At 34.7% G+C, this 19,189-nt stretch overlaps 1 protein-coding gene across 6 annotated transcripts in view; it reads left to right on the forward strand.

Annotated features, from left to right (window-relative positions):
- LOC149777570 (protein retinal degeneration B-like) overlaps window positions 1-19,189 on the forward strand; it is a 148,009-nt gene that overhangs the window by 15,923 nt on the left and 112,897 nt on the right. For 5 of the 6 annotated variants that reach the window (XM_089942187.1, XM_089942184.1, XM_089942190.1 and 2 more), the window contains 2 exons: window positions 13,581-13,815; window positions 16,112-16,244. In XM_089942187.1, the coding sequence (XP_089798313.1) occupies window positions 13,738-13,815; window positions 16,112-16,244 (211 nt within the window). In that variant the 5' untranslated portion in view covers window positions 13,581-13,737. Of the gene's footprint in view, window positions 1-13,009; window positions 13,252-13,580; window positions 13,816-16,111; window positions 16,245-19,189 lie in introns of those variants that run through there. The other variant, XM_089942185.1, reaches the window with a different exon arrangement.

Consider the following 19,189-nt stretch of genomic DNA (forward strand, 5'->3'; position numbering starts at 1 on the left):
ATGCCTTACTGAGACTGACTTGTCAGGGTTGGCAGGTCTGTAAACATGGGTATTTCATTAAAAGATTTCTTATGATGTCAGGTTGTTCTTAATTGAAGAAGGTGCAATCTGATATACAGTGTGTCCATCACAGTAGCTGTCTCAAAATCTTATAATTGTTGCTCTTACATGGAAAGCCATATTGAAATGAGGCTTTCACCAGAAGACCAATTATGATACCTAGTTGATGCCAATATGACTTCAAATATGGTTGTCACAATGAACATATTGACAAACTATATTCTGATGGGTTTTTTTAAGATGCAGAAATATCATGTTTCTCTGTGGAATTATCTTTTTGTCTATGTACACTAGAATTTGAATTTATAATTCATGTCATTTTAAAAAAAATGAACTGCTATTATATCATCCCTGATTTTGTGAAATTAACATTTTTACATGTAAGCAGATTTTCATCATATCATGCAAATTATGCATGTATGCTTGGCTCTAGATATAATGTTTTTAGAATATACCATGAGTGTTAACTACATTTATATAATTTAGTATATTATACATATTAACTGTTGATTGCTTGATTTGTACATTATTGCCATATATTACATGGTCAAGATTACTGCAGAATACAAAAAGGGTGACAACCCCAATATTTGCCATTTAAACTGAAATGGTGGGTGCATGGCAAGTCATCCGAAAATTTGAGTTATTTTAGCTACTGGGCTCTAATTTTACACAAATTTCTTTGTAGCCAGAAGGACTAGTATATTGAGAAATTTACTAGTCCTGCCAAATCTTTACTAGTCCTGTTCACAAAACAATGTCACACAGCTTTCATGTACGTTTACTGATTCAATTTTAAAGTTTGAACAACCTGCAACAAAACTGGATGTTTCTGTGTGTTTGTTTTTGCGAATTGCATACACCAAATACACTACATAACATTCCTTTCCTCGTCATAATTCAGTCATTCCCTGTGTTTTGTCCATTTCTTTTTGGGGCGCCGAGTGGTCTAAAGCACTCTCCGTTACAGATCACTGCCATCTCACCTCTGTTTGCGTGGGTTCGAGTCTTGGATTCAGCTAATGTGGGTATGTGAGAAAGCTTGCCTTCTCGTGGGTCGGTGGTTCTTTCCGCTGGTTTTCCGGGTTCTTCCTCCACCATTAATACTGGCCGCCATTTATAGCCTATCGTATGCTAAAAAATGGCGTTAAACCCCACAACAACAAAAAAATTATCCATTTCTTCTGAAATTTTCATTACGATTTTCCCAATCATAGAATTATTCCTCATTATTCTCATTCAACTTTTGCTTTTTTTCCGGTGGCTGAACACCTATCAAATGGCACATTTTGCCTGTCTTATAAGGAGGGAATTGTGCCTTGTTTTGAAATACGAGATGTTATAGTATAGCTGACACGAATTATTTAAAGCAAGAAAAGGAATGGCACAGTGTCCTTTATATAAGAATGTCAGAGCAAGAAACACATTTCAAAACACATGTCTTTGCCCCCTCCCACAATTAAATGGCCTCTCCCTAACAAAGACTTAACTTCAGCAGATGTTCTGCATGATCAAAGCAGTGGCTTTTGTATACACTGTTATATCAGAAGATAGTGTTAGTTTCAGCTTGGAAAAAGTGTGTTCCCATCAAACGAAGCCATCTGACACTTGGCACGTTGTATTTAACAGCTCCAATTACGGTATCATAAGTTGTATGTTTGGTAATTGTTCCTAATTAATTGAACCTCAGTGTATTGTTGAAATTAATAATAAGACAGAAATTTTTCAAGTCTTAGATGCCCATACTCAGAGATTTTAATTCCCAACAAATGTACGGCATTCTGCTTGGATATCTCCATGTGCATTCAATTATTTGTTCATTCTTGTAAGGGAAAATATGAAAACTATTCTTATCATCATAGAAAAAGTAGTTGTATGAAAAGGATGTGTCAGTAACTTAATCGTAATAAATTGATCTAATTCTTATAATTATTTCGATGGAAATGTAAAATGTGTAGTTTCCTGTTTGTAACTGCTGGAGCGTTTGGGTAGCGAGCCAAAAATTAGAACCTTAAATAAACAAACATGGAAACTAATTGCTGTGTTCTTTTGTGTGGTATACCACTTTGTAGTTTGTTACTGTGGTCGAGTGAATAAAGTGTGATATCATGTCATTTTTTCATTTTAATGTGTTATCAAATTAATTAGGATCAATTACCAAACTTCCGTTTTTAATAACGGGACCATAATTTGCGCTGTTAAGTGAAATGCACAAAATCGGATGGATTCTTGTTATAGAAACGCACCTTTCTGAGGCAGAAATTGACTTCATCTTCTCATGCTAATATTTTATGACTGTGTTTACAATGGCCACTGCTTTGATTCTACAGAACATCTGCTAAGTCAAGTCTTTATTAGGGAATGGTGTAAACAAATGCTGACTTTTGATAACTGAAACTTACTAGCCCATCGGACTATTAACATTATGAAAGTTACTAGTCTGACAGGAAATTTGCTAGCCTCGGGCTAGCGGACTACCACTAATTTTGAACCCTGAGCTATATGAATTCTGAGCTGGTTGCATTAGAGTTTCTAAATCCAGCAGTAAGTTTTAGTTGTCCACATTAATTGGGCATAGGAATTGTTTTCTCCAGGATACAGTTGTATTTTGTTTGCATAAGTTTCACATATTTGTTCATATGATATGCACAATTATTTAAGCAACACCTGAGTGAGTGTGTGGCATCGGTTGAAAATGCAACACTTTGTGTGTGTGTATATATATATATATATATATATATATATATATATATATATATATATATATATATATATATATACTTAAGCTTTGCTTAGAAAATATACACAGGAGACTTCTAAGATGGTTGAACTAAATTTTGATTTCTCTATTTAGTAAAAAAAATAATGAAACATTGGATCAGGTATTAAGGGTTGTGAGGGATTTTAGTCCCTACATATGTATGACAAAGTGTACATTATCTTTTGCTAAATATAGTTTATATTACTTATAATACTAACAAACTTTATTGTCTTGCTAAAATAGTTTCATAAAGTGTAGATGCATTGCCCTTTCAGGTCAATTTATATGCCATGGGAGGCAGATGTTTAGACCAAATAGTAGTTATATCCCTTGGATATTGTTCCAATGATAATATAAAATTCTTTTAAAAGGAAATCACCATTATAAATCTTTTAACATCTTATTTTCAAATGTTAATATTAACTTCTCGTGTCACCCAAAGAAAGTAAAATTTAGACAAATAATAAAAAGATTATTTCGAGCTGTATCATTTGTATGTTTATGAGATGAAAAGAAACATGAATAACAATACACATATCTCAGGTGTTATGTTGTTCCATCTGATTTTGTGCAAATCAGTATGATTTCAACCTTCATTTCCACCAGTATTCTCAGTACTTTGATTAATGATTATTGGTTCATATAGTGACTCATAAATCTCTCATGCTAAGTTATTTAGTATGGGTGTGATTAGCATTTTCCTTTTCAAATGAATGTAAAGATTGTAACTTGAACCTGTTCATGTGTATGCTTGACATTACCTTTGACAATTTTAACTAATGGGCTAAACCTCAGTATCCTCAGGGATGGTCCTGGCTTTTAAAAAGCTGTCGCCAAAATAATCGCCAACCTCAATATTTTGTCGCCAATTTTCAAAAAGTGTCGCCAAAAAAAGTAGTGTACATTTTTCCAAGTGTTAATTTAGTCTATTATGTAACAGGCAAAGAAAATTACAAAAGATGGGTTAGTTAATACTTTAATTACAACAAGCATTAACAAAATGTTACAAAGTGTTACATGAAGATCCGTCGCAATTTTAGGGCTGCCCACTTGTTGAATGCAGTTTCAAAGTCTAATTTTTCACATCTGTACATGCTGATTCTCATGAAATTCTCGAGAGATGAGATGCAGAGTTTATTTCTGATGTCAGTTTTTATGAGGTTCATCTTACTGAATCCACGTTCACAGTCCACAGCACTGACAGGTGACACCAGTAGTCTATCAGCAGCCCCCCCCCCAATGGGTAGCTTCACAAAGCTTGTAGCGAATTGCTTCCTAAATCCCAAGAATGATCACTGAATGCTGTATAAATTTTCTCGACAAGAAAAATAGGATCTCCATTCCCACGAATGAAACTTACACGAGTCAACACCTGGCAACATAGGACCGTATATATAAGCGTAAATTCACACCCAATTTAGGGATTCTTTCACTCCTGTATTTTGAGAAATAAATAATTATTATTAATTATGCAAAACTGTTTTTTTTTTTTGTTGCTATTTCTTGTTGCGGAGTTTAAGTCTGCAGCCGTAACACGGGACTGATGACAAAAGAAAAAGATCAATGAGTAAAATGCTGCACTGGCGACAGATGTAATTGTGATTGAGATTTTTTCCATTTGCTTTGTATTTATACACAGTAGTCGGTACTTCAAAGGTTATCAGTTTTCTATGAAGGTTCAGCAAAACTATTGTATTGGTATATGTATAATAAAAAAAAACAGAAGGATTAGCCATACAATTAATTGTATCTGTTCTATTCGTGTCTTCAGAAGTCGGTCAGTTGTAGGTATAGTGCGGTAGCATGATTGACTGTATCGCAGCATACAGTACTCAGCCCAGATGTCAGCATAAGCAGATTATGATGTAACAATGCACTGTAAAGATAGGGTTGTCAATAAGAACAAAGGTTCGTTTGTGTAACAGATTGATTCCAATGCATTGCTTAGTCAAGTTTATGGCTTCCTTTCGTTCTGGCTTTAAATTTATTCAGTCCAAATCCATGATTGTATGTACAAATTAAATAACCAAAAAGTATGTCGCCAAAAAAATCGCCAGATGGGATATTTTTGTCGCCAATAAGGAAAAAAAATCGCAATTTGCGACATTGGCGAAGCCCAGGACGATCCCTGATCCTGTTAGTAAAATATTTGGTTTCGGGGAGGGGGGCAATCATGTTCCTTTTTTCTTGAAATTTTATAAATCTATAATTATTGAATTTTGTCATGATTAATTTTACTAACCTTGGGAATATATCAATGCTAACATGTTATTTGCAGTAAGTGTTTTAGTCATTGAAATAACAAATAGCAGTCAAGGAGAATTGTATTCACCACCAAAGCCAGAGTCCTAAAGGGATAGAAGTAATGAGCCAGTCACGTCTCCACATGATCCAAACAGTAGTTTCTGATTGCTTAATTGCCTAGGATGATGTAAGAGTAAATTCATTTATAATATCCATACCTTATCTTAGTATAGAAATGGTGATACAACAGGACTGTGTGGGTATGTATTATACATGACAGGACTGTGTGTGTATTTATCATACATGGCAGGACTGTGTGGGTTACTGTATCATAGATGACAGGACTGTTTGATTATGTATCATTCATGACCAGACTGTGTGGTATGTATCATTTATGACCAGACTGTGTGGGTATGTATCATACATAACAGGACTGTGTGGGTTACTGTATCATAGTTGACAGGACTGTGTGATTATGTATCATACATGACCAGACTTTGTGAGTATATATCATATATGACAGGACTGTGTGAGTATGTATCATAGATGACAGGACTGTGTGAGTATATATCATATATGACAGGACTGTGTGGGTATGTATCATATACAACTGCTGCCCCATCAAGGTAAAATAAAAATTAAACATTTGAAAATAATTTTAATGCTAAAGTTTGAAGTTGTAATTTGTTGATTACAAGCATGGCAAAAGTTAATGTGTGTAACATAACATGCATGTACCATATTCAACCCTATAATCTCATTGGAGCTTTAAAAATAGTTACAGTTTAAATGAAGTTTCAGTCTCTGAATCTTGTAGATGCCAGATTCTTTTTACTGATTGCAAAAGGAAATTATGTTAGATTGTTTTGATCTTCATGCTCTTTTTCATTGTCCATTATTGCAAAGAGATACTTCTGCTCTGTTGAAGAATAAACCTGGTATGCGGGATATTTCCTCAAGAGTTCAGTGCTCGGCTATCTCCATTATCTAATTGATCACACTTGTGTTGAACCTGATAGATTATACCATCTTGGTAATTATGTTGTTTTCTTTTGGCACAATCTGAAGCCAGGCACTATAGGAGAAGTTGACTGTTTCCTCTGTAACCTGAAGATATAGACGTTGGATTCTGATTTAGCAGCTGTATGACACTTTGTGATTGAATCTGTTAGCTGGCAGTGTTGGTCAGTAGTGAACATAATGATTTCATGGTACACATATTTGGACATGGATAGTAGAACATAACAGGAAAACAAGAGAAAAGAGAAGTGGTTGGAAGAGTGCCATATTTTTTAATTAAACAATGGATGGCTGATTGTCAGTTTCATTGATGATTTTCAAGACTTGAGATTGCTGAGATGTATGTATATATCTGTATTAATCTATGTGGTATCTGTATAATGAAGCTATTGTATCTATATCTAATGAACCTTTCTATTCGTATCTATAAAATCACACACACACTTTTAATATCTTCAAGGTTTATTCTAACATTTGGGATTCATGTTAACTTCTAAAACATCATTCCAAAAATGTACCGAATATCATCATGATATTTGGAAGCCATACATTTATTTCTCAGGTAATCATTCATATTTCAAACAATTCCCACCCAGATTTATCAAATGGAGGTTGTGGGGAGAATGGCCCATGCCAAGTGTTTAGTTTTAGATCATCTTCACTAGCTAGCTGAAATCAATCCACTTTGTTCCACATTAGCCATTGGAATATTTGGTTTGCTGAAACGGTATCAATAGCTACACTATCTGATTGGATGCAGCTGAAAGAAAGTGATCTAGTCAGATTCCTTATTACATGTATGTTTAAATTGAGAGATTTTAAGGCATAATCAGAACTGTGTTACCCTCATTCAATAAAGTCATTATAGCTTTGCCTCCTTACATAACAATACATGTTGCATGTGAATTTCTTCTATTTGAGCATTTTAAGCAACTTTTAATTCCAAATTGATGCCTCAGTGATATTACAGAATTCACATTATTGAATACCTGACAGGACACATAACAAGTTCTCTCGTTGGTTAATTGATTGCATGATATGGACAGGGACTCTTTTAGAGGACACATTTCAGCTAGCTCATTATGCCAAAGGATTGATTGGGAATTGCCTAGATTGATGACTATTATTGGCCAATAAAGGCAGTTTTAGATTAGACGAAGTTGTCTCTACCTGTTCATAATTTACATATTTTGCCATCAGACTGGATGCAAAAAGACAAATGATGTATATGCATTACTATTAGTCAGTTGTTTGAACAAGTCTGTTGTTATTGCAATTTACTTGGAATACAGCAATTTCTTGTCACATGCAGTATAATCACAAAAATTCAGATTAATGGTACTAGAGTCTAGGACTTAAGATTATATATTGCTGCAGGTAAGTGGCCATAATAGGATGATGTACAGTGGAGACACCACTTTCCATGAAACCCTTGCTGGTATAGTGATTCCTCACTGCCATGCTGTTCAAGAGAGCCAATCAAATATATTGCATTACAGGTGAGATGACCTTATACAGGGTACATGATACATAAGTGCAATGATCCCTCACTATAATGCTGTTCATGGGAACAGTTAAAGTGCACTGTATTATAAGCAGGGTCACCTAAAACTTGGGTATATTATACATAGTACAGTAATCTCTCACTATAATGCTTTTCAGTGGAGTCATTAAGATATTTCATATCATAAATGAGGCTGTCCTATACTGGGATACATTATATATTGTACAGTGACTTCTCACTGTAATGATGTTTTAGCTAGTCATTCAGGTATTTCATGTTATAGCAGAGGCACATGATATGTATTGTACAGTTATTTCTCACTAAAGCCACAAAAGTGCACTGTGTTGTAGGCTAGGTTGTGTTATATTGGTTTTCATTATACATGTACATGGTAAATATTACTATTACATATTGTGTTGCAATTCTTTATTATACCAGACTGATGAAAAGGACTGTTCCTTTCAGCATGTTCATATGTATTGCCTGATCACCCACCCACCCAAAAATGAAACATGTTAGATTAGTGTAACAAAACTAATTGTGCCACCTTCTTTAAATAGAAGAATTTCATGTATTTTATACATGTTATTTAAAAAGAGAAGATGCATTGTTTGTATTAGAGGACATTCACATGGTAACTTTTCATGTTATTAAATTTATTTAAATATATTGATAGAACTAATTATGAATGGAGAAGCTAAGTGAGATATTGCTCTGAAACTTCTCTAAACCAGGCCTTCAGTAAATCAGCACCTTCTAAAGACTGAACTATTTCCACGTTGAACTAATCTCACTCTAAATTCAGTCTCTCCTTACTGGCTAACTGTTGTATATATCCCACCCTGAATTTGTGGTACACTGGCTATATTGGCAAGTTTCAGAGATCTGTTTTGTTGATTTGTTTACACACCTGTTATCTGCTGAGGATTGACTGGATGATTGCAAGGATCAGGCTTGTAATTGAGTGGGAAAATACTGTATCATATTTATGATACATACAAATTTCTTTACATACTTAAGTAGTTTCTGCTGATGGAAGTTCTTGAAAAAGATGCAGAACAAAATGAGATACACACTTCCAGTAGTCGCATGATTCTTCTTTTCTTTTTGTTAACGTTTGGAAAGCTTTCTTCAGTCAGCAGGCAAGAAATAAGGTTGGTTGGGAAATGGGAAACAACACCTGACCTTACCTATTCTGCTGTGTAGTAGATACCATTACCAGTATATAGTAGAGTAATTAGGTCCCAAGAAGGGGTCATAGCACTCCTCTGATGAACTTTTTTCAGTCTGTATGATTTTTTTAATGTTCTGGCTGTTGCTAGGTTTGGTTTCTTTTTGAGCATTAAGTTTGTGTTAGACACCTGTATGTGATAGTTTAATGAAACTGAGAGTATTATCCATGTACATTTGATGTACATTTACCATTTTTTAAACTGTTCAAAAGTATAGGGTTGGAAGCTACACTAAGCTGATCACCCTTTTTCTTGGACAATAAATGTGTATTATATTTGTTCAAAACCTTTATGTGCTAATATCTGTGTTAGTCCGATAGAGCTGTCTCCAAAGTTGGTTTGGGGCTATTTTGATTATCCAGCCAAACACTTGTATGATTTTGGTTACAGACCCCACCCACCCACCCCGCCAAAAAAATTCCATCAATATAGGATTGGAGACTGATTTATTGGACGATCTGTGCATACATGTACTTGTAGAAGTATACAGTTACCATAATGGATGTATGATTTGGCAAAAATATTGCAATAAGATTCTTGACCAATTTTCATTTCTCACTTAATGTAGAAAAACGGAAGTTATCAGATGGAACTTTTCTTTGTTTTGCATCCTTCCCTTTTCCTGACTCCTTAAGTAGTACAAGGGAGCACGTTGGGAATGTTCATTGCACATGTTCAGGAAGTCTGGCTGTTTTTAATGATGACATCAGCAACTTCTAAGATCACATGATTATACTTACCTGGAAGGTGGTGGTGTCGATTTACAACAGGAACCTGAGTTGTGCTTAGTGGGGAATTGAGTGGGGGGGGGAGAATTACATTGCGGTTTGTGTAAATTTAACATTGTGGATGTCACTTTGGAGGTCATTGTGTATTTAACATTAGTTTGATCACTGTGCACTCTAGTGGTATGTATATGGCAAGTTCCAGACTACCACCTTATTTTTTTTATAAATTTAAAAAAGTGGCTTGGTAAAGACAAAGTGAGTTTGAAACATCAGTTTAACAAAACTAAATTGTCATTGCTGTTCCAGGTTTTAAATAACATTTTTTTCTCTAACCCGTCATCTCTATAACACCAGAATTCACATTCCAGATATGATATGTGGCCATGTAAAGTTACCACACATATCCATGAATTGTTCACATGGCACATTAACACAACTAAGTTATTTATTTAGTGCCGAGGCAAATGGAGGACGGTGCCTTGATTAAGTACACACAATGGAATCTGACCCAGGCTAGTCCAATGATATGATTCAGACCTGTGCCCTTTTGGCATGCTAACCACTGAGCCACCATATGCAAGATGTGGCATGGTGTTGTTCAGGTACTCCAGTATGAGTCATATATTTGTACATTACAAAATTGCCTAGCATCTATACAATGAGAGTGTTGCTTCAATGCAACAATGCTTGTACTAATGGTACAATGAGATTATGATATTATCTATCTATTAATAAAACTTAACTAATTAGATATCCCATGGTTAATTCAGTTAAACATAAATACAGTCAACTGCATGAAGTCTTGAAACAAAAATTTTGTAGTGTGGTCCAATCTTGAAATACAAAAAGGTGCAAGCTGAAAATGAAAGAACATAAGTATAGACAAAAGTTGTCTCATTTCACTGTGTTAGTAGACAAATGTAATGCAGAACAATGCTCTATGTAACCAGGTGTAATAAGACTTAAATCTCTTATGATCATTCTAAATGAAAACTGAACCATATGAAATTCATCATTCCATAAGATGGTTTTCCTCCTTCAAGGTAATAAATCTTTAAGATTTCAGGCATTCATTTTGTAAAGACCTGTTTTATTGCACTTATTGCATGGTGTATCATAAAATCCTTTCATTTGTCCATTACATAGTATTTTCGGGTATTTTAAGAATTTCCTCTGCTTTCTGAAGAGATACATGGGACATAAGAAACAAGATTTTCCGATTGTTGTTTGGTGTCTTCTGATTTGTCCTTGAGGTGATCTGTCTCATTGAATCACTGTTTCAATGCATCACATAAAATTTCCCAACATTGCTTTAGAACAAGGCTTGGTGTGCCATCGTTGAGCAGGATTTTAACTCTGTTGCTAGATGATGAAACACCAATCTTCCTTTTTCCTCGAGTAAATTCATCATTACACTATTAATACTCATGCCTGTAGAGATGCTTTGCTATTTATTAAGCAGTATTTATCTGACTTTCAGTTCTGTTGATAGCCATATTTTTTGTCATTCAGATACTCAGTGTGTTTAATTGGACTTTATTCTATAATGGAAATTATATTGTTCCTAGTAACAATAATTACAAAATCAATTAAGGGTTTGGAATCCCTTTGCTTTTTAGATTCAACAAAATCTGATGCATAAAAAGGAAGAAAAACAAATACACTGTACTATTAAAACTATAGGTATAAATGCTTTTAGTGACTGACAATTAATATTGCATTTTCCAATGAAAAATTTATCAGCAACAAAGACTAACACACACAGAAGTAGGAGTAGGAACAATGATGATAATTTTTCTGAAGAACTATCTTCAAGCTGACATATTCAGCTAAACAATAGCCATGGGTAAGCTGTTGCTATTAAAATGTAGTTTTGGGGGTGGTGGCTAAAACTAATTTTAATTATGCAATATTTACCAATGGCTATTGTCAAATAGTAACCGTCTATGAAAAAGGTGAGCTAAACTGTGCTTGTATTGCACATAACGTACCAAGGACAATGACACAGCAAGTTGCACGAGAATTGTATCATACTGACATTTCTTCACTCTAAGGGAGGATGTATGCACATTAGACTGACTGCATTTTTTTTTCAGCATGAAAAAGAAAGCTAAACAATAGCATTGGTTAAGTATTGCATAATTATAATTAGTTTTACCCCGCTAAAATCTAACTTTTCAGTATCAGTTATCTTCACAATTGCATGGAATTTTGCTTGTAGGATTGCAAAGCCTGGATCTATCATTTTGGGAAAACAGTCCAGTTTGAAATGAAATTCGCTTGAATTTCTCCAAGCCTCTATAAGATCCAAAATACCATATTCATCCAATGAAAAGCTGACAAGTCCCAACCACCATCCCACTTCACTTTTATGAAATGTTGGCAGATATTTAGTCTGATAGTACGACCATCCCTAACATATTCTATTAGGCTGGCCCCTCATCTTACCATAGAATAAATACTGTAGTACATGTACATTCCATACAAAATGAACATCCATAAACAGTTTGGTCAGTATTCAAGTCTGTTTCAAAACCAGTTCCATATGTGACAGCTATCTTAAACTGATATAATTGTATATCATTCAAGTTTGGAAACTTATAAAAATCTTAAATATTTCTTGCTGGTACAGAGACCCATTATAGGACACACGGTACTAATTGTATGGAAAAATGGGAACCAGCCTGGAAATGGGTGAAAATAGAGTATATATGGGTTTGGGTGGCCAGGATTGGTTGATAATGAAAGTTATTTTGTAGGAAAAAGAATCTTTTGAGAGCTTATCCTAGTTGTAAGTGGAAAAAATAGTAACATTGTTTTATTGATGGAATTTCAGTCCTTTAACAGTCTTGAGTTTGGAACACTCATTACTAAAATTAGCACCTGACTCTTTGGTTCAGAATTGAAAGCACATGTTTCAAACACATGCAGGTCCAGAAAAGGCTGTGGCTTCTATCCTTTTCTCTAAACAGAAGCTGACATCCAGGTTTCATCTATAATGATAAATATAGGTTTGATCATGAGCACTCATAATTTTAAGTTATTGAATTTTTAATATCATGATGTTTGCATAGGTTTACTATGGGAACTAAATTAGTACCATGAGTGCTATTATCCCCTGAGAATCCCTAAAATTTGACCTGATTAATTTTGGTAGTCTCCAGTTTTAGTCCAGTGTCAGTAATAATGATGTAAACTGGGAAAGTAGGTTAAATTGGTTTAAATATTTATCCCATTTTCCAGACAGACAATCAACATAATAATCTCAAGTTATGATTTCCCCAAAACCAATAGATGCGGAAGTATATTAAGGAAGTCATTCAGTTTGGTAAGATATGTGTAGTAATGTCTTTGTGTTACATCCTTGTTTATCTGAATTGGGTTACCTTTTACTTCACTTGCATAATACATCAAGTAGTTTTTCAGGGTATATTTAGTGGTCCTTCACTTTAAAGCATCTCAGATAGTGCAGTCATGCATGTAACAAGGATATGATCACATGTCCCATTTGGGGATGAATGTAAAGTTGTTAATGACATTAAAACTGTCAGTGTGAGGCAGTCTTTCCTGTAACAGACTGTACACTTTATTTCTCAGAACAGCATTTTAGTAATGGAAAACAGTTGTATGTATTGGACAGTTTTTACATCCAGTTGTTGGACAGTTTTTACATCCAGTTGTTTTGAGATGTTCTCATTTGAGGTCAGTTATCATTCATGCAGCCATAACTTTGAGGTCTTATTTTGAAGTATTGATCATATCTTGCTTAAGTGATGTTTTTTAAGATATTGAATGGTTCCTCAGTAGTATATAAAATCAAAATACTTGTATTAATTGTTCAATTATACATACAGTACTTCAATTTTATTTTAAAATTTTCCCTAGGAGAAAAGCCTGATTCATTCTCTGCATCAGATGAAGCATCTGCGGTAAGGTAGACAAGTAACAGTGTCTGATTATGTTACAAAATACCCACTGATACTGATAGTAGCTTAACTACAGATTATAATTGTTTGTCTTTTTATTTTCAGCATGAATTTGTTGGGTTGTAAGAAGATACAAAAACTAGTGCCAAAAAGCTTGCAAGATCTGGATTCATCATTGTATATCTTGAGGGAAGATATTTGGATCAATATTTGCTACTAAATTAAGTTTGAAACAGATTTTACCAAGGTTACCTTAGAAGCCATGCTGATCAAGGAGTACCGAATTTCACTGCCCATGAGTGCAGAGGAATATAGGATTGCTCAGCTGTACATGATTCAGGTAGATTGACAGTATTTCACCATAAACAGTGAATTTGTTTATTGTTACATTTTCCAAGAGCAAGATGCTAGAGATTGGATTAACACCAGTACTGCAGTAAAGCACTGCATAAAAAAAAGTTGTATACATATCAGTAAAAGTTTATCTTACATTTGTAATAGCAGTTGAGAATGAGCAAGATTTTGATAACTCTTGTATGCTGTTGTTTTTTTTTAATTTTTGGAACACACATTTGACTAAAATATTTCTTATTAAATATGAAAATACAGAGCACAGAGTGACATTGCATGATTTCATGTGCATGCTGATAGACACAGCATGACATAGGGATATGCTGCAATATGGCATGTACATACGGTATTAGAAGGAAATTCTTTGAGTAGGTACAAATATTAAAACATTTTCTTGACAAAAATGTTTTATAAAATGAAGTGAAAATTTGATATTTTTGTGAATTTAAACATTGGATATTTTGGTAAATGTTTGTTAATGTCCTTTCCATTTTGAGTGAGAATGAAATATAGACCTGTTGTTGTTCATTTTTGTTTGGAATAGATGTTTTGAAATTATATTTTGAGCTGCCATGGTGGCTTGGTGGTTAATGTGCTAGACCTGCTATCAGAAGTGTATGGGTTTGAATCCTCCCATAGGGTCAGCCAGGACTCAGATGTGTTCCTGGGCAAAGTACTAAATTCCTCTACACTAAATAACCATTGTTTTGCTGTGCTGTAAAACACCAGACCAAGTCAAGGGCACTTAATTATCTTTGTACGCTAATTTTCTATTTTTCACATTGCCATGTTTCAAGTTTGTACCAATTTTTTTTATCCAGTCTGGCATGTTAAAGTTTTTGAAAGTCATGTATCTTCTGCATCATTGGTTTTATTCCACTGCAGTGCAACATTGGGTTAATGTCACTATATGCCCAGCATACTCAGAAACTGGTTGGAAGATTTAAATGACCAAGCTTTTGATAAAAATGTTCCATAATTGATTATTAAAGTTTATAGTGTTATTCTTGTAATACAAGTTTTTACTTTTCTTTTGAATGATTTCACTGTTTCAGGGATGAAAAGCTAAGCTACTAAGTATAGAACATCTAGGTTTCATTTGAAAGTAGCATGCATGGGAAGAAAGAAAACTATGAATGCTTAATAGAGACCATAATGTGAATAAGTTCATATGAAGAACTAATAATTGGTGTTGCATGATTAAGTCAATGCTTAGTCAGAATGATTTTAAAACTTCATCCAGTTTCCAACACTAGATGGTGCCAAAGACGGCTAAGTTGTCTTGGGTGCTTGCTTTTACAGACCACTCACACATCTCACCTATATATGTACAAGTTCATTTCTCAGTTGGAATAGCATGGATATGTGAGAAAGCTTGTCAGTAGCTTATTGGGTCAGTGGTTCTACCTAGATCCTACCTCTTCCACCAATTATTCTGGCCACCATGTTTTGCCTGTCATGCTAAAAAATGACATTAAACCCACAAACTAACCAACCGACCAGACAGCAGACAGGAGTTCCTCTCTTGCCAGCATCAGCAGATGCAGCATTAAACTGGGCCCTTTGGGGCCCCGAGTGGCCGAGTGGTCTAATGCGCTCTCCATTACGGATCACTGCCATCTCACCTCTGTCTGCGTGGGTTCAAGTCTTGGATTCAGCCAATGTGGATATGTGAGAAAGCTTGCCAGTAGCTTCTCATGGGTCGGTGGTTCTTTCTGTGGTTTTCCCGGGTTCTTCCTCCACAATTAATACTGGCTGCCATGTATAGCTGTGTGCTGAAAAATGGTGTTAAACCCTACAACAACAACAACAAACTGGGTCCTCGTAATGCTTTTAACAGGTGAGATAATGCATTCCTCATAACTACTGTATATACTTGCTTATAAAGTCAAGTCAAACTGCAAACAACAAAGATCCTGATCTGTCATAGCATAATGCTGTTTGTTAAAATGGTTACTCCTAACAAACTGCACAGACCAGATCTGCCAGCACATTATCTCATGGTAGGTCTGAGTATGTGCAGTTTGACTCCTTCTAAAGGCAAGTATATACCATATTGTTTATCTACATATACCTTGTACCCATTTATGTTGTAAAATATGATATTATTAAGCTATCCTCATGGAAGGTTGAACATATATTTTTATATTGGTATTTCATTTGAGGACCAAAATATTTGTACCATCATTGGTTATTGTATTGCTCAAGGCAGTAATGTAGCTATGAGTGAAATATAAAATTTCAAATTATCATTCCAGTATTTGAATTGATCATTTAATTTTCAGAAAAAGAGCAGAGTGGAAAGCCATGGAGCTGGTAGTGGTGTAGAAATCATGAGAAATGAACCATATGAAAATGGTCCAGGTGGGAATGGTCAGTACACCCATAAAGTATACCACATTGGAAGCCATCTTCCAGGTAATGTTGCTACATAGGGGTTATAACCAGTATAATACACTTTAAAACTATATCATCATATCATGTCTTTTTTTAAAAGGGTCCTTGGGGTTCTGTAGGTAGCATGCACTTTCATGAAACCACGCCTCAGATTCTCAGACATTTTTTATCACCCAGCCATTCACATAAAGCATCTAGATTAGTCCTGTTCATCCATCTGAACATTCATTCATACATCTAATCTGTGGAGCTTGTTTGTTTTGGTGATGTACTGGATAACAACACAAGTAGGCTATTCAGTGCCAAGGCAGTTGGAGTAAAGAGCCTTGTCCAAGAACACACTACATTCATTGACTCCAAATATTGGATTTGAACCTTTGGTGATCTTGTCAGCAGAGTTACACAAAAGGCACTTGACATAGACAAATAATATATTAACATAGACAAATAATATATTGACAGAGTTCACATGTAGATGATCGACCTGATTAGTTGATTAGAAAATGCATTACTAATTTAGCAGAAGGGTAATACATTTTTTTCACCAGATAATTTATTGCTCTATTCTAAAAGTTATTATAGGCAAATTTGAAAATTGTTATTGCTAAGAAAGTGCTGAGCTTGCAAGGTAACCTAAATATACTTTTTGATTTAATTAGGACCTTTAAAATTTATTTATTATTTCAAAAGCAATACCAAAATGAAAATTGACATGCCAGCTTACATAGTACTGAGAAAACTTTGGGAGTGCACACACACAATGTGAACTATAAAGGCCATAAATTCTAGATATCATTCTGTATTCTGTGTTTGGAAGGAACAAAATTAAGTGTGCTTTTTAGAATTGACTTGCAGGTATTAACATGGAAATGTGTTCTCAGTGCTGAAATTGTCCACCAGCTTGACAAAGCAGACCAGTTTACATTTTAAAGAAATTTGCTTTTTTTGTTTCAGTACTTGCTGGTCTGAAGTCTTGCAGGTTTCTGAATGTCAGTTTTGAGCACCATCTTGTGCACCAACACTTTGTATTATTCTTCAACACCAAATTGTTTGCCAACACCAGATTGTACACTTTTACAGAGCTGCTCAAAACAACGTCTTTTTGTTTGACAATTCATGTTTGTATTGCAAATGTGTTTAGTAAATTGAAAGGCATGTTCTTGTGTGGGTGAGAGAGTCCTTCTTATTACAGAGTAATAAAACTGATTTGTCTTCAGCGGGACAACATGCCCATGCGGAAGACACATCAGTGTTATTTATGGTTAGTACCATTGATAGTATGGCCTACCTGCACTGAGCTTGAAATGGTTAATTTTACTGGTGAAATGAAATTGGAATGCAAAACCAGTGCTGACAAAATGCATATTGAAAGCAGATGAGTTGCAGAATAAACACATGAAATTCTGAATGCATTTGTTTAGAAGAAAATGGAAAGGAAGACAATCCAGGATCAGATGCATTCCACTGACAGACAACTCTTGTAAGCCATGATATTTTTCTTTTCAAAGACCAACATAAAAAGAACTGCCATTGATGTGATTACATCATTATTGGTGGCTGTATTTGTGCAGTCTTTATTGACTAAAGCAAAATAATAAATAAAATTATTTCATTTGTATGAACTAGAGGAGAGCTGTTGGATTACCTCTGGCATCTATATATGTAAACCTCAATAAATCTCCACCATTTTTCTTCCTCTGTCCTTGGCAACAATTTAGTGTCGGCTGAGATTTTGTGCCCACTGCATAGATAGTTATGCTTCAGTCATGAAACTGAGGCAGTGCATCTTGGCAAGTACTATACCCCTATAACTAAGGTATGTTGCTCATCCATATTCCGTGCTGCACTTTTCTGACTTTGGGTAAATTTTGTATTTTATTTCTTTGCTAACATTTCATAAGACAATGAGTGTATGTATCTCCATCAGTTCCACGTGCATGTAACATAAGGTCATTGTGACCCACATTTTTTTCTTTTCATTCATGGATTACATTGTGTATTTTGTAAGGTTACCCTCAACAAATTAATTGCTTTTTGTACATGTGAATGATTATAGGAATTAGATATGTGGACTCCATGAGGCATACCCTTCATATTCTTGCTGTCACTCCAAGGTTACTAAAATCTGTGACTTACAATCAGTAAAATCTGGCTTCTATTGATGGACAACGATTATAGCTCCCAAGGCAGATATTTAGTAACCATGAGTTGTGCAAGAGATTAATCTCGTGTCTTAATTCATTATGGTACCTCTAAAATAATTCCTTTTTATTACTTGATGTTTTTTAGGCACAATTGCATAGGTAATATGTTCTTTAGATGATTTAGTAGTGTTCGCACAATGCTTGCTAAACTGTGCTGATTAAAGTTTAAATTTTGAATTTTGAAAAGACTAAAAGTTGAAATGTAAAGAAAAGAGAATTCCTGTAAAGCTTTAATTAGAAAAGGTGCCCGCATTTCGTTGTCATGATCGCTTTAGTCTGAAAATATTTTTGGCATGATAATTGTTTTTGATGGCTACTGGATATTATCTAAAACTTGTTGGAGGTGAGCTGTATATTTGTTGATTACACTGGTTACACTTATTGCAGTTGTGGTTGTATTTTAATTTCTCATATGCTGTCTTTAGCATCTTACACTTTTTGCGATGACTTAACGTGGCAGGAGGTAGTAGCCTACTGCCGAGCTCTGTAGCGTCATGGTCATGCATGATACACTAAAGTGGGTGGTATTATATAAAGGTAGACAGATCTAGCTCTACAAGGATACTAAATAATCTGGAATTTCTAGTTGCACTACAAAATACAGATTAAAAAAACTCATTTTTTGGACCCGACTTTTTTCTACTCAAAATTCGCCCGTGGTCGGAATCCGAGTTTGTGTCCGGATTTTAGACTTTTCAGTCTCAGATCTAAGGCAAACCGGTATGAACTGCGAACAGACAGATGAGCCTTTGTAAAAAGTGG

This window comes from Sinohyriopsis cumingii, chromosome 18 (assembly GCF_028554795.1).
Source record: "Sinohyriopsis cumingii isolate HCF-2022 chromosome 18, ASM2855479v2, whole genome shotgun sequence".
Classification (NCBI taxonomy): domain Eukaryota; kingdom Metazoa; phylum Mollusca; class Bivalvia; order Unionida; family Unionidae; genus Sinohyriopsis; species Sinohyriopsis cumingii.